Here is a 12,986-nt window from a genome sequence, read left to right on the forward strand (position 1 = left end):
ATTTTTCAAATGTTTTAGAACCATCTCCTTTTCCCATGTTTTTTTTTTTGGGCCAATGTGCTTGCTTTTTTTTTTTTTTTTTAAAAAACTCATCACCTGTAATTCGTAGGTGATCAGTGTAAGCTACACCTTTTGGCTTTCAATGGACAAGTTTTACTGTGACACTGCACTGACATTCCTCTCCTATTATACCTTTATCTTCTTGTTTTCTGACATCTTCTAGATTTGTTTTTATTTGCATCTCTTAACTAGCATCTCGTTACACAACTGTGGTGTAAAATGATAAATAAATGGACCTTGTAAAAGAGAGACACCAAACGCTGTATAAAGACACTCAGAGGCATCATGTAAAATTAATTTGGCTTTATTGCTCGCACTGTGCATACTGTAGATGTTGTCAGAGAGTTCTGTTGCAGTGACACCTTGTGGCTGTACTGCATCACTGCAACTCTGCCTACCAATTCACTTCAGCCAAGCCGGGAGGAGACGTACAGTGTGTTTAATAATCCTGCAGCCTACCTACTGATCACCCAACAGCAAGCGTGCACACTCTACTCAGCAGCTCATGTAACTGTACACCTCCGTCCCCTTCGGCACGGCCTTCAGACTGTCACCGTCCCTGTGTGGTAGAGACGGCTACTGTGGAGTTCTGGATACACACGGAGACATACAAAGGGACAGACTAATAATTTCAAAACACAAACGGGTGGTGCAAAATAATGCAGATTCATTCATCGGGTGGAGACTCATACAGCAATTTCAACAAAAATTAATATCAATCAAATTAATCTATTGGTCAGGGGGTCTATTAACTAATAATAAAAGGTTACACGCTAGGGCTGGACAATAAAACCAGAAGTCTAGAACATGATGATTTATTTACGTTTATTGTTCAGTTATGTTCTAATACAGCAGTGCATGTTTCTTTTCTCCTGTAGGCCAAATCTAACATCTGTATCCTGATTTATTCCAGTATAACCAGTTAAAAGACCTCTAAACTGTTGTGTTGATAAACTGGATTTATTGTCCAGCCCCATTAACATACAGTGTGTATATAAAAAATAAGTATGTGAAACAGAGGACTGCCAGATCAGAAGGGGGAAAATCCTAAGATAGTTCTTTGCCTTGTTGTAACCGCAGAAATGCGAAGCAAACTATGAACCAAAGAGTAGACCTCGTCCTCCCCGTACAGTAGCTTAGGCAAGCTCCATGACAACCTGGCAATAAAGACATGTTGGTAAGACCAGTCTACATCTGTCCTCCATTCTTCATCTCCAGTCATCCTTCATCAGCCTCCTCACCCACACCTGGAGCATGCAGACCTCTGTGTCTGAACTAATGCAGCTGTCTGCCTGCCTGTCTGTCCCTCTTGGCCAAATAAATAGAAAAAACACAGAGAAAGACAGACGGGAGAAAGAGAGAAACCGGGTGTGTGTTTTGGTTTTGATGGCAAGCGGGATCTTCTCTCCCAGGTTACGACGTTAGTGTTGTTTCCGTGGGCACAGGCGATTCCGTGGCGTTCGTGGAGGCGACTTCCGTGGGGGCTGTGGGCTCAGCGGCAGGTTCGGCAGCAGGCGCCGCCGCCGTTACCGTGACCGAGGCTGCAGGAGCGGTGGTGGAAATGGGCAGGAGGGGGGCCACTCCCTGAGGGAGGAGAGGAGGAAGCTGGGAGGGCAGCATGGTGGGGAGGGGGGGTAATGGGGCCAGACCAGGGAGGTTAAGGGGTGGGAGAGACGCCAGAGGAGGGACTGGTGGAGAAGAGAGATGTTGTTCATGTTAGTTTTTAAAAAGGAAATATAATTAAAATTAACCTCACAAGCACACTAAAAACAGACACATACTTCAAACCAGAGTTCAACAGTTTGGTTAATATTCTCATTTGTTTTGTTTTTTTCTAAAGCTTTGAAAGATCAACGAGACTCATATCTGTCCAACAAACATATGGCTACAGCCATCAGCCATTTAGCTTAGCATAAAGAAGCTCATCTGACATAGTGGCTAATGAAAAAGGGAAATAACTTTTTTCCCTGAAGCATACATTGTGAAACAAGTAGCTGTAAAACTGAATAAATTGTTTTTAAGAGTCACAACCGCAGCAAAATGTATTCTATCATTATCAGGATCTGATAAATTCAGTCGGGTAACATTAGCAAAGTCTAGAAGAGAGTCAAGTTTGCAGCAGTCTAAACTGGAAGTGTGGCTGGGGAAAATCTCTAGTGTGCTTGCTCTATGTATTTAAGCCTTATTTTTAACAGACAGATACGACAGTGATATCGATCTTCTCATAACAGTCAAGAAAGAGAGTAAGTGATAGTCACGTACTAACATGAAAATGATGCAAGACATATTCAAGACAGACATATCCAATTGCAAGACAATACAGTCATATTTCAAAACCTGCAAACAACATATAGTATTTAGTGTGCAGCTGGTACAGAAGGTAAGACAGTTTATTTACCTGTGGTTCCTACTGGTGGTGCTCCTGCTAACGACACGGCACTGAGGTCTGGGAGCGGCAGGTTGAGATTGGGTAAGTTAGGGAGTGGCGGTAAGCCAGCTGGGAGGGGCATCAGGCCTAAAACCACACAAACACACGATGCCACAGGAGGGTGTGCAGTCATTAATCACTCTTTTTTTTTTAAACTGACAGTTTGCTTATTTACATTAAACACATGCTACTGGGAATTCATGTCATAGAGACAGTATCTGGCAGTATAAATAATAACCAGAATAACAACAGACAAAGTATCATGAGACTGTAGTTTGAAGGGAACTCACACACTGACTTTGTTTAAGAAGAATCTGCTAAGTGCTTGTCCTTCAGAAAACAAAGTGTGGGTACACAAAGTACTGTGTACCGATACTAAGATTTGATAGTGGCTAATGAAGCTGAGGTGAGATTTTTTTTTTCCCTGACACAGATGCACACGCACACACACGTGCACTCGCCTCCTCCTCACACACGCCCATCAACATAAATCTATGGAGACAGAGTTGTAATGCCTTTGCCACCCACAGGCCTTTTCAGATGTTTAGTGCTGGAAGCTGCAACTAACCATCATTTTCATTGTCTTCAAATTGCTTCTTTTATTCAACCAACAGTTCAAAACTCAAAAAGACTCTTCATTTACTGTCACATATGACAAAGAAAAGCAGCAAATTCTCACATTTAAGACGCTGGAACTAGCAAATGTTTTGACATTTTTGCTTATAAATTACTGAAACAATTATCAAAATAGCAAGCAACTAATTTTCTTTGAATCTACTAATTGTTGCAGCTCTTAAAAAAAAAAAAAAAATCAGCAGACCGATGACGTGTTTTGAATGTGTGCATTTGAGAATTCACCCACCTGGTAGCGTGGTGGCGGGGTTGAAGCTGGTGGCGGCAGGATTCAGTGGGGTGAGGGGGCTGAGGGAGGGGCCAGTGGAGGAGGGCAACAGAGGTACTGTGGGCAAACCTGGAAGAGAGGGTGATAAAAGAGAGAAGATAAAATAGGACTATATTAATCCCAAAGGAAATTATTGTGCAAGATTGCTCCAAAATGACAGCAGCATAAGAATAACAACAAAAGAGCTTCAAATATGAGTGAAATAGAAAGTGGATAAGGAGTAAATGCAAGTTAATAAGATACATATAAGACACAGTAATGTCTGTCAAATGACGAGTTTAACTTGTTGGAGTAAACGGACGTGCATGAAAGAAAACTGAAGAATACCTGTCTGCAGCTCGCTGGGCATGGTGGGCGGAGCTGTGCTGATTGACAGGCCTGACAGTGAATCTTCAAGGCCAGTGGGGACGACGGGCGCGGCGGGAGGAGGGGTCACTGCTGAGAGCTGGACCTGAGGGAGTTAAAAGAGAAAAATATGAAGGAGGCAGAGAAAAAGATGCTGCTGTCAAACACATAAGGTCACATTCATCCAAACGTGCAATTAACTGTAATGAGCAACATTGCTCTCTGTCCGCCTGCCTGCTCTGCTGCATACATAATGAAGCAACTTAAAGACACAAAACTTCAGTCTTTTCAATGTCACACACACACTCTGCATACTGATGAGTAAACTTTTGGCTGGCTTTAGAGACCAAAGCTCTCAGGGAAACACAGTGAACATTGAGGGTAACATTTGAGGACAATGCACAATGTAATTACACAAGAACTGACACAAAAAGTGAGTGAAAGGGTATGTGTCCTGACCTCAGTGAATCCGTCCTTCAGCGGACTGACGGGCTCGCTGGGAGAGTTTCCAGGGAAGCTGATCTTCTTCCCCTCCTCAAAAGGCCTGGTGGGAATCCTGTGGAGGTATCCATAGCCAATCCCACATCCGAGGCTGGAAAAGGGAGGGAAAACAGTTCCAAATGACGAACTGAAAGATTTTCATTCAACACACATTTAAGTTTAGCCTGGTTGCAGACCAGTGAATAATTGCCCACATCTCTAGTGTTGAGAAATCTGAGCTTTGTAGGTTGGATTAAACATAGATGTCATGTTCCTGTGCCTGATGTAAACAAACAGTTTCATCAATGAAGAACGATGACAGAAAATGGCATGGAGTACAGATAAAATACATGTAGCTGTACAGGCTGGTGTTAGACAACAAATATTTTTTGGGCCACTTGGGGGCAGTGGACACAAATTGTGAACACAACATTGACATAGTCTCGCCATTTCTCACCAAAATCTATGCTTGCATTCAGTTTTATTCACAAAAACACAGTGTGTGTGTGTGTGTGTGTGTGTGTGTGTGTGTGTTTGTCCTTGAGCTCAAACAAATTTCCTGAAAGCAGAGGGACTCTGGGTGAAAACAAATTTTAAACAAAAAAAATGCTGCACACATTAGATTAATTATTTAATGGATATTTTTTCAAGTCATCATTTTTCTTTGCTTTTGAATTTTAGGATAAATATTGTATTGTGGGCCTTTTATTGTGGAATTATCGCACCTATCATTACATCCTTAGTTTACATCCATGTTTACTTGGTAGCAGTTTTATTCTACACTGCCTTTACTGGTGCATTGCTGTGTATCTGTGCATACTGCCACCACCTGATCAGAATAATACTGTGAAACAAGTGGAATCACTTCTCCTGCACATCATGCATGTGTGTCTTCTCCTGTGTGCATGAGTTTAACACAATATGGGCCCACTAATAATAAAAAAAGAGCTTCATAGCTCTACTAGAAGTCAAAAACAGGGAGCCTTTAAGCTGATGGTGTGAACCTGTGCACAAAAAGTTCCTCATTACACATTCAGCAGTTACTGAGCAACATTATCATGTATTTGGAGTGGTGTTTATGCCCACCTGCAAAATCTAAGCCCAACATTCATTCTCTTTAAGCTTTATTTGTGGCCTCTACCAACTTGTGAGTCACATATTTGGTTGTTTAGCTACTAAGCGCTCCACTTTGTTCACCAGCTAGTACGCTGTACAGTGTACACTGTTTTTTTTTTTTTTTTTTAGCTTTTTCACTGAAAACAGCTGCCCACCTACCTTAACTGAAAATGACAGCAGTGAGAGAAACAACACCAAACAGTATAGTTGAGGGCTGGACAGCTAAACAATGAGCTGAAACTCACTATAAAGCAGTGTTAAGGTTAGTGGAGCTGCAGGATTGAGTGATAAATTCTATGCACATTCATCATTACAAGCAAATGCCTTTCATGTTGTATAACTTTTTTCACACTGTCATGTGATCAGAGGTGCAGCAACTGGTGATGAATTAATTAGCTGTCAACTATTACATTAATTACCAGCTATTTTGATAATCAATTCATCGTCTTGAGTCTTCTTCTTAAATGTGATTATTTCTAGCATGAGAATACTTAATTAGTTGCAGCCCTACAATTGATTGCATTCTTTTTATAAAAATATAAATTATAGCAACATTAAAGCAGCATTTTTATTTGATCATCATGAAAAACATTAAGTAACTGCTTCTGGTAACTGCTGCAATAGCTTCCACGCCAGCATCAGCTAGATGGATACATCACTCACTGCTGATTAATTAAAACAAAATACAAACACAAAACATAGCATTTCAATTCAGCCTAATTAGAGGTGAGACTGTATACCATTCTGTGTATTTCTTTTGGAAGCCAAACAAACTCTTAAAAATCTACTAACATCCCAACAAGTATGTTAAAGTCATTGTTACCTGCCCTCTCCTCCCCAGGCACTGTTAGGTGTGATGATCACTTCTCTGCAGTTATCGGTGTCTGTGTTGTACACATAGAGCTTCAGGCCTTTCCCCTCATGGCTCTCTATCAGAGAGAACAGGTCCTCTGACTGCAGACAGTCACAGTGGAGGAGGAGAGGAGGACAACAGGAGGAGACACACAGTCAGTATCATTACCAGGTGGAGAATGTGCAGAAGTGACAGTTTCAAGGACCTAAAGTTCTGATAAACTACCTCATTCATTACAGTGTCGGCTCCAATGATGTAGTCGGTGTGCGGCCGCAAGCCAGCGAGAGCGGCTGGGGAATTAGGCTCCACCTCCTGTTAATGAGAAAGTGGAAGAATAAGGACACAGGCTACTGTTGGACCACAAGAGACAATACAGTAGAGTTTGGGGTTACATACCAGCACGTGCCAAACGTTCTCATTGGCTCCCTCAAAGCTGCAGAAACGAATTGAGACGCCAAGCAAGCCCTGCCCCCCCCACAGGTTGCTGGGGGTGACTGTGGACTCTCGCAGCTCCAGGGTCTTTGAGGAGTAAACCAGCATCTTAACTGGTTTCTCCACACTGGCTTTGAGTAAGTCTTTCAAGGTGTCGTTGTCCTTGTTCTGCAGAGAGGGGGAGGATAGAGAACAGAGGGGAAACCATGAAACATATAGTCCCCTGTGACTTCAGTCTGACTAGACAGTGTTGCCTGGCTTTCCTTACCAGTCTGGTGTTGTTGATGGAGACAATGAAGTCAAAGAAAGGCTCCAGTCCTGCGCGGTGTCCAGGCGAGTTCTCCTGAACCTGCACAAAAAATTAGAGAGAACTTGAGCAGATGCTGGACCACACACTGTCGCTTCCTGCATTTTTAGAGCCGTGAAACAATCATCATACTTGCCAACCTTCCATAGTTTCCCAAGAGACTCCCATTTTCCTCTCGGGGTCACAATTCTCCCGTTTTCTCATGATTTCTAACAAAATTTCACACCTTTTTCCCTTTTCGTTATCACAACCTATTTCTGGCACTGTACAGTTGTATGAATCTACCGTTTCCATCCAGACAACAATACGGCTGCACACAATGTGGAAGTGAGCGGGTTATAATAATATATAATCAATTATTGATACACTTGTATATCACAATATTATGTTTTGTGATACTATATTGATTCTCAAAAGCACTGTCTCCTGAAAAATACAAAGATCTGTGGTTTTTGGTGCTGTGTTTAAAACTTCATATTTTGCAAAGTCTGCCACTATATGATTTTGATTAGATTAGATCTGATGTGATTTGATTCAAGTCAGGCGCCTGCAATTGATATCAGACAATAATGTCGACCCACTAAAAGCAAATAAATTATAAATAGACAATGTTACTGAAGTCTTACAAACATTTGTGACATATACCACAGGAATTTCAAAATAAAGGTGCATCTTAAAGATGCATTTTCCTTAACCAACTGTTGAAAACATCAGTTAATTGTTTATAATTAATTAGATAAAACCCCCCCCACAAATTTCAAGTTTTATCTTGAGAATTCTAGCAGCACATTTGTTATGCGAGACACTAATTTATGAAGTACAAATGATTTAAATAAATAGAGTAATAAAACAATAAGGCTTTCAATCAAACAGCTTCCCAGCTAACCTCATTCAGCAAAATAATGCCAAGTACAGCACAGTTACTGTTATAGACTAACAAGGCAGACCAAGCCATATCATGAGAAAACTTGTACAGAACATTATTGGTTACTTCATTCATATTTGTTAAAATCTCAATGGCAATTAATCATTAACATTCCTACAATCACTGTTCTGATTGAATAAAAAAGTTTTAAGGAATCTTTAAAACGAAAGGGACACATTTTAGTAAGAGGAGCCTAACATACGTTTTGAAAATTATTGGTAAAATATTCAGTTTCCAGATATATAGCTGCTAGCTGTAAGACTGCAATAGGCCAGCTATAATATTGGACAGGTGGCATACAGCAACAGTAACATCATCTCTTTTTCTTTATTCTTATTATTTGTCTACATAGTAGATTAAGACATCAAAACTATGAAATATGGAATAATAATGTCATTAAATCTTTGATTTCATGTGCAAAAGAAAATATGTGAGACTCCTTTTGCCTTTTATTATCAACCCAAGATCCTACACATCTGTCACTCTACAAATGTGCAAATCAATCTTGTGCCCAAACCTATGACTGGTACTGTGTCTGTCTGGCTCTAATGCTGTGGTCCCATTGTGTTTTCCAGTTCTCAGGTGTGAGTTATAGCCTATCTTTAGGCATCTGTTTCTCAAAAACTGTGCACTTAATATTTATTTTCATCCTTTAAAAGACACCAGAACGAAGAAAACATTAAATTTTCTAGTGGAAATCCATAATATTTTGAGGTCTCAAGCTTGATAAGCATGACAGTCTTGTCAGAAAGTGATTTGGTTTGGGTTACGATTCATTCACTGTGTTAAAATGTCCCTTACAGGATGGGACCAAGCCCCGTCTGGTCCACAACTGCTCTGTTGTCAAGCTGAGCAGCAGGCTACTACCGCTAAACATCACTAATAACTAACATTAGCATAGTATAAGAACACTGACATTAACTGTCCACTGTTAGCTTGTTATTAGAGCCGTTATAACGTTAGTCCACATTTAGGAAAACAATTGAGAAGAAGCGTTATTTGGTTGCATTAGCAGAAACCGTCGGGCAGCTGTCATTCACTACATCTACGTAGCTTTGGCTAGCTCCAACAACAGTGCTGGTTAGCTTCTGGCAGGCAAAGTTAACCAACAAACAGTCAGGTACAAAAACAAAACACGACAGAAACGAAATGAGACGGTGATACAACTCGAAGGTACAGGACATTTTTCTGACACGGTGCTGGTGTTTCCCAGACGGAGGCCCATCGGTCATCCCCGGCCTCTCGTCAACACACAGAGCAGGGAATCATCCGCATCTGACCCGATGCTAAGCTAACAGCTACCAGCAGGCTGTAGGAGCTAAAAACTCACCCGGAGGACGTGGTAGCCCTCGGAGCCTCCTCCCGGTATCTCCACACTCTGCGATCCTCCCATGTTTTTGCTCCGTTAAGGCTTTTTTAGTTTTTTATGGCAGATAATTACCCAGCAGGGGTGAGATACCTGAACACTTCCCCACACCGGGTACACGTCGCCAAATGATTAGCTGGCTGATGCGCACGCGCCGTTACGTGGCAGGAAATAACGCCTTTTCGAAATCTGCAACCGGTTTTCTTCACAAATATATAAAAGTTTAGGCAAAATGTGAAATCAGCATCTGTCAAATACAAATATTGTATTTATTTATGACAACTTTTGAATATTTTTCTAATCATTAATCAAGGTTCGGTCAGATTCAGAAACGGTCGGCCGTATACGTACACTACTCAAGTTGCGTAGGGCCCCGCGAAGTACGCAAGGGCCCCGCCTCTCCCTCGTGTCGAAGCTGGTGTCAGTGTTTACAACTTTGTTGAGAGGATGAAACAGAATTAAAGAGAAAAATAACATATAGAGAGTGAACGTAGTGAACAGTAATCAGTTAACTTGTGTTTCCTCCTCTCCAGGTTTGATATCATCATTCACAGTAAGGTTAACTTGATGCTCCTCCCTCTGTCTGTCTGATGTTAGCTGAGCTGCAGTCTGTCTGTGTCATAACAGACACATCCAGGGCTGCTCTGTGACTTTGTCGGACAGAAGTGAGAATGAAATAAAAGTATGTTATCATGTTTGATGAGCGCCAACGTGCAGCAGCGTTTATAATCTGTAGCTCAGAGACGATAACCGCGTCGCGCGTGAACAGAAGTTCATTTGCGCGTGCACACTGTCCCGCAGCAGCCCCTGCTTCGACGTGGAAGTATTCAGATCCTTTACTAATGTAAAAGTACAGGTATCACACTGTAAAAATACTTTACTACAAAGTCCCGCATTCATAAAACCTCACAGAAGTAAAATTATGGAAATATTATCAGATAAATATACTTAAAAGTAGTCATGTTGCAGTAAAATGTTCCCTGTCAGTGTTACTATGTCTGATGTTTTTGGAGTCATATTATTCCTTTAATGTTACTGCTGTTAACTGCTGTAGATGTTTCAAGTGTAACTACTTTATAGGTCACTGTTGGCTAGGTTAATATACAGTGATGCATCATGGTCTATAAGATCATCAAATGTCTGTAGCATCACTGTCCTATAAGAACCATGTATCTAAAAAAAAACAAAAAAAACAGAAAACAGCCTTTTTTCAGCTTTGTGGATTCAAAAGTACAGTATTTGCCTTTGGGATGTAGTGTAGAAGCATAAAGTTGGATAAAATGGAAAGTACAAAATAAGTACAGTACTTGATGTAAATGTGTTTAGTTGAAATCCACCACTGATTACAACTCTGAACTAATGCGAGATGGAAATAAGTGAATTGACGGTGACTGATAATTGATTAAATATGGAATGTAAAATCAATTAACAGACTAATTACCAGACAGCAGACCCAAAACTTAGTGTTATGTTTTACTATTTCTACATTTCATATATTCTAACATGTGTTATTCACGCTAATGCCAATATTCTCTTATCTGAAAATTCTACAGAAAAATGTTATATTCAATAATTATTATTTTTTGTATTTCATTCTGTTCCCTATAGATCTTATTATTCTTTGACTGACAGATGGAGCAAACTGTTGCTGAACAGAGGAGGGACTGTGGTGGAAGCACTTGAGTGTCAGGTGTGACTGTGTGGCAAAAGGCCCTTCAGCAGAATTTTGTTTAGGGCCCCATGGAGGTCTGACTCTGGCCAGATTGCTTAAATACTGAAATATAGTCAGTGACTTATATATCATTGCAGTTTTTGTAATTAGTAATGTAATCCATTACATCGCAAGAAACATAACCTAATCTAAATATTGATGGATCAATATTTACTTGGGTTAATATTTTCAAACATTGAAAATATTGTACCTGATACAAAAAACTGGATATAATTTAAATAAATTGTATTTTTGCATCAGGTTCTTTTTTTTGTGAAGCCAATATCTAAGAAAACCCTTCCTGGTAGACATGCTTTTCATTACTTAATAGAGCATTGATTATTGTGAAAAAAAAGTTTCATAATTTTGAAAGTGACATATTTTAAAGATGTAATTAAAAAATGACAATCTAATTTCCAATTTTTAAAATTAATTTATTATTTTTTAGGAATCTGATTACTTAATCCTGATCACATGTAATCTACTACTACACAGCCCCTTTTTTTATAATGTAGTAATGTTGACAGAATTATTGTGGACTCTCACCAATCAACCCATTTAATCCATTGTAAATCAATATAATCTTTAAATTGATGTAAACTGAAATTGTAAATTACTATTCTGCCCCATTAGAACATCAGACAAACCTGCAAGCTGTCAGTCACTTCACTTTATTTAGTTACACAGTTTCATTGTGTGCCAGATGTTTGCCTATGGTCTTTTCAGACATCTGCCCTCATTTGACACTGACTGCCTTCATTTATCTCTCTTACAAATGCTCTTATCAAGTTCACTGTAAGTTTTAATGCTCTATTAGTTCAGTAGCACTACCGTCTCTTAGAAAAATGTGCTCATTATAAAAATCACTAGTATAGAGATTAAAAAAACTAGCCTTAGTGACAACTACAGAACCTATGCCCTTTCTTTTATCTTATAACCCCTACAGCTATGAAAGCCGTAGGACAAGGGACTCAAATTCTCTGTCAAATATTAAACTTTAAACTGATCCATCTGCAGTATGTGTACACTGTAAATGGATCCACATTTTATCAAACACACAAATCTGCAGGCTGGATTGGATAGTTGAAAAACAAAGTAAATTCTAACAGGCTATATGTGCTCTGTATTTCATGTGTATGGTATAATATTGTGCAAAACACTGTGCTACTATGTTGATATGTCTATAAATGTCATGTCATCTCATGCATACACTCACCTGCATAGCTTATATTTACAGTACATACCTACCTTCAAATAAAAAAGATAAACACAACTAGTTATCAAACAATGTGTATTCAGTATTTAATGTAAAACTAAACCTGAAATATAATCATTCTAAACCTTTAATGAGGGCTTTTGAAGGCCCAGGTTTTCTTAGGTTGCAGCCACTCTGAGGTCATCCTTTACCCTGAAGCTATTTTTCTATTGTTGTGTTGAACTGCAGTGTATGATGCATGCTTTTCATTTCCCAGTCTAGAAGGCACAGCTTTTTAAAAGTCAAGCTGCTCGGTGCCACAAAGAAAGCTTTTGTGACACAATTTCACCATACAGTTATTATACAGTGTCGCTTTACTGCAGGTCTTTTCAGTTACAGTTTTAGAAAGACTTGAAAAAAGTAAAGTGCCTGGGGGCCAGATGACACTATAATGTAATGTTTACACATAAAGCTAATTAGTTTCTTATTACAAGAAATATTGTACATAGCATAAAGCAAAGTACTATTGCACACAGTAATGAATGTAATATATATGTATATATATATATATATATATATATATATATATATATATATATATATATATATATATATATATATATATATATATATATATATATTGGTGACTAAAATCATACTTGTATCATTTTCTGCTGATGAAATCTTAAAAGCATTTTTTAAAAGTGTTTTTTCACACTTGTGTTGGTCAGATGATTGTGCAGACAGAGATTGACCACCAGAGGGCAATGGCAGCTCATCACATCCTCAGTGCTGAGCTCACTGTGACTCTGGAGCTTCACTCCACAGCCAACCTTCTGCTTGATATTCTTACGCCCTCCATGAAAA

General features: G+C 39.4%; 1 protein-coding gene across 1 annotated transcript; it reads right to left on the reverse strand.

The window, feature by feature from the left end:
- Window positions 1-707: 707 nt before the first annotated feature.
- Window positions 708-9,366, reverse strand: LOC146318165 (Golgi reassembly-stacking protein 2-like). The gene is made up of 10 exons (XM_084732654.1): window positions 9,178-9,366; window positions 6,884-6,964; window positions 6,580-6,783; window positions 6,409-6,495; window positions 6,154-6,284; window positions 4,194-4,326; window positions 3,717-3,840; window positions 3,351-3,458; window positions 2,459-2,575; window positions 708-1,748 (listed from the first exon to the last, which is right to left on the reverse strand). The coding sequence occupies exons 1-10, from the start codon at window positions 9,238-9,240 to the stop codon at window positions 1,474-1,476; spliced, it is 1,323 nt and encodes a 440-aa protein (XP_084588780.1). The 5' UTR covers window positions 9,241-9,366; the 3' UTR covers window positions 708-1,473.
- Between the last annotated feature and the right edge of the window lie 3,620 nt (window positions 9,367-12,986).

This window comes from Lutjanus erythropterus, chromosome 12 (genome assembly GCF_056507025.1).
Source record: "Lutjanus erythropterus isolate fLutEry1 chromosome 12, fLutEry1.hap2, whole genome shotgun sequence".
Lineage (NCBI taxonomy): Eukaryota > Metazoa > Chordata > Actinopteri > Lutjaniformes > Lutjanidae > Lutjanus > Lutjanus erythropterus.